This window comes from Rutidosis leptorrhynchoides, chromosome 3 (assembly GCF_046630445.1).
Source record: "Rutidosis leptorrhynchoides isolate AG116_Rl617_1_P2 chromosome 3, CSIRO_AGI_Rlap_v1, whole genome shotgun sequence".
In the NCBI taxonomy this organism is placed as follows: Eukaryota; Viridiplantae; Streptophyta; class Magnoliopsida; order Asterales; family Asteraceae; genus Rutidosis; species Rutidosis leptorrhynchoides.
Genome location: NC_092335.1, coordinates 484,171,363 through 484,174,983, shown reverse-complemented (window position 1 = coordinate 484,174,983; position 3,621 = coordinate 484,171,363). Strand labels below are relative to the sequence as shown.

The 3,621-nt window shown below is 33.2% G+C and overlaps 1 protein-coding gene across 1 annotated transcript; it reads left to right on the top strand.

Moving 5' to 3' along the window:
• The first annotated feature begins 469 nt into the window (after positions 1 to 469).
• Positions 470 to 2,239, top strand: LOC139901724 (UDP-glycosyltransferase 74G1-like). Its single transcript, XM_071884402.1, has 2 exons — positions 470 to 1,117; positions 1,514 to 2,239. Exons 1-2 carry the CDS (start codon positions 470 to 472, stop codon positions 2,237 to 2,239), a joined length of 1,374 nt encoding a protein of 457 aa, XP_071740503.1.
• The last annotated feature ends 1,382 nt before the right edge of the window (positions 2,240 to 3,621 follow it).

Here is a 3,621-nt window from a genome sequence, read left to right as displayed (position 1 = left end):
TAGTCATTAATGTTATCATTTATATGTAAATGACGGCAACGTATGATCACAATCAGGTATACATATTTGTAACATATACATATCATACTATTGAGACTATTTCGTCTATAGCTAATAACAATAATAATTGTTTGATAAACTTAGTTAATTCTACAAAGTTATTCTTACTATTCGTACAACACAATGTTTTAAAGTCTACTATGTGAAAATTATGTGAAAATGGTAATAATGTATAATACATGTGGCACACATGGAACTCGATATATGCATGTTAAATGTTAAATCAAATATATAATTGTAATTGTAATGATGATTCAATGAATAAAATCTTTTAAACGATATAGACATAAATCCCACACGCGTGACACTAACAGTGGCGTATTAATCACCCCACCTACATATATCTTGAACTTAAACAATCATAGTTGCAATCATCACAATCTATTAGCTAATTCTATCAAGCTCAAATATGGCAGAACAACATAACACCAAAATAACACCACATGTTTTACTCTTTCCCTTCCCTTCTCAAAGCCACATGAACCCTATAATACAATTTGGCAAACGTTTAGTATCCAAAGGTGTCAAAATAACACTTGTAACCACATATTTTGTTTCAAAGTCTATTCTTTCCTCCTCCACCACCACCATTGATATCGAAAAAATATCTGACGGTTTTGATGAAAGTGGTTATACAAGTGCCGATAGCTACGAATCCTACCTTAAAACGTTCCATGAAGTCGGGTCGAAATCGTTAGGTGATATGATCAAGAAGCTTCAAAGTGAAGGGACTATAATTGATGCAATTATTTATGATTCATTATTTACTTGGGCTTTAGATGTTGCCTTAGAGTTTGGAATTAAAGGTGGTTCTTTTTTTACTCAAGCTTGTTCTGTGAACAACATATATTATCATGTTCATAAGGGTTTGATATCTGTCCCGTTGCGTTCAAGCATTTCGGTTCCTGGATTGCCCCTGCTCGAATACTGGGAAACACCATCTTTTGTACACAGTCATGGAGACCCCGCTTGGTCCAAAATTCTGTTTAATCAATTTAACAATATCGTTAAAGCACGTTGGGTGTTGACAAATACTTTCTACAAACTCGAGGAAGAGGTTCGTATTGATTCGAACTATTATTGCTAACAAGGTTGAGGGTACCCGTGAAAAGGGTTATAAACCTAACAGTATCACACAGTGCCCTTTAAGACAATTGAAGTTAATTGAGGGTTCTAAGTATTTTGAAAATTGAAGCTAATGACTTTTTTGATGTTTGTTCACTAGATAATATACACTTGCATAGACAAGTATCTTCTACAATTTTGAAACTTATAAACGTTAATACAGGTGAATGAATAAGATTTTTTTTATTCAGATTACCCTTATAGATTACCCTTATAAGCCTCAATGATCACTTTCTTTACTTTTTTCATCTCTGTCTATCTATAACAATTTTCTCATGACCTCGTAATATATGAATATATTAAATCCTAAGCTTCATTGTTGATTTAGGTGATAGAGTGGATGAAAAAGATGTGGCCCGTGAAGGTAATCGGTCCAACGCTTCCATCAATGTACCTTGACAAACGACTTGAAGACGATAAAGATTATGGAATCAATTTGTTGGAAACAGATCACAACGTATGCATGAACTGGCTTAACGATAAACCAAAGGGATCAGTAGTTTATGTGGCGTTTGGGAGCTTTGCACAACTTCAACACGAACAAATGGAAGAACTTGCTTGGGGTTTAATGAATAGCAATGCAAATTTCTTATGGGTTGTTAGGGCTGATGAAGAGGAAAGGCTTTCAAAAGGATTTAAGGAAAATATGAAAACCGAAAAGGGTTTAATCGTGTCATGGTGTAAACAACTAGATGTATTATCACACGAGTCGATAGGATGCTTTGTTACACATTGTGGATTTAATTCGACTCTTGAAACAATAAGTTTAGGTGTACCGGTTGTATGTATGCCTCAATGGACGGATCAATTAACGAATGCTAAGTGGTTAGAGGATATTTGGAGCGTCGGAGTGAGAGTTAAGGCAGACGAGAAGGGGATAATGAGACGAGACAATATAATGTCTTGTATAAAAGAGATTATAGAAGGCGAGAGAGGCAAAATGGCTCGGATGAATGGTTCAAAATGGAAGGATTTGGCTAAAGATGCTGTTGGTGTAGGTGGGAGCTCGGACAAAGATATTGATGAATTCATATCCGAGCTAGCTAGAGGTTAAATGATGATTCACTATTCACTACCGTGTTCAAATAAGAATACGTTATACGCAAGTGATTTGTCATTTTCTTGTTTTTTTGTTGTTTACCTGGTGAATTTTATGTATGAAAACAATTTTAGCGGCTAAAGTGTTTTCGTTAATAATGATTATTAATTAATTAAATTATTACTTTTACTTGTAAAGTGGTTGTGTTTTAGATTAGATATCATTATGATTTATAGAATTAACTAGTTTTTCAGCCCTCGCTTCGCGCCGGGGTTCGGTTTCCAATGTATTTTTTTTATGTTTATTTTGCAAAATTATTTTGTGGCTAACGATGATGTCGTTGAAGCGCAACTCGAGTCGAACGAAAAGGTATAACCCGTCAAAGATTTAGATGTTATCTTAAATTAACAATATATGTGTATTTCCGCGTTTCGTTATGGAGTTGTTGACTTTTTAAAATTTAACGCAATTAACTCGTTAGCTTATATTAACACTCCGTATGATTTAAGAATAGAATATTTACTGAGTAATATCAAAAAAATTACTAAATAAATTTTTTTAAAAATAATAAGACCCATATGTATATGTTGTTAATAGATGAAAATAGGTACGGAGTCCGAGAGGAAAAAATCAACGTGTATGAAAGGTGGACTCAAATATTTAGCGTTTTTTAAAAAGGGTCCGTTTTGCGTATAGTTAGTGACATTGTGTTCGGAAAATTATTTCGAGCTTAATGATGGTGTCCGAAAAATTTAACTCGTTGCGGGCGAGAAGATATGAGCCGTTGAATATTTGAGTGGAGTTTAGTTAAGATTTTTTATAAAAATATTGATTTGACACTTTACCCCCTGTGTGGGGGGTCAATTTTAAATTACGAACAAAGTGCGGGGGCTTTTTGAAAAGGGGAAAAAGGGAAAGAAAAAGAAAGAAAGTGAAAAGACGAAAACGCCCTTAGTACTATTCATGAATTTTATCTAATAGTGAATATAGTAATTAATAATAATAATAATGGTTAATAATGAATTAACATATACAACCATATTCAAAAAAGCAAGATAATCAAATAACATATCCACAAAAGTATAATATCATTATCATTATTACTATTATTATAACTGTATTAGTTATAACTAGAACCGGATCGGCCCGCGTAATGCAGTGGAGTTTTTCGGGTTGCATATTCATATTTAACGTAGTGCTATGTGTTTACAGAATTAAAAATGTGTTGTTACGGATATGTATGGATACACGTGAGTAGTACCTTGTATACCTAATGGCATGCACGTTTTTAACGTCGAAAAAATCTCGTAAAAAAGGACGGAACCATCTATATGATGTAGTTAGTTTGAGTTGTTTATTATACGTGTATATATATATATATATATATATATATATAT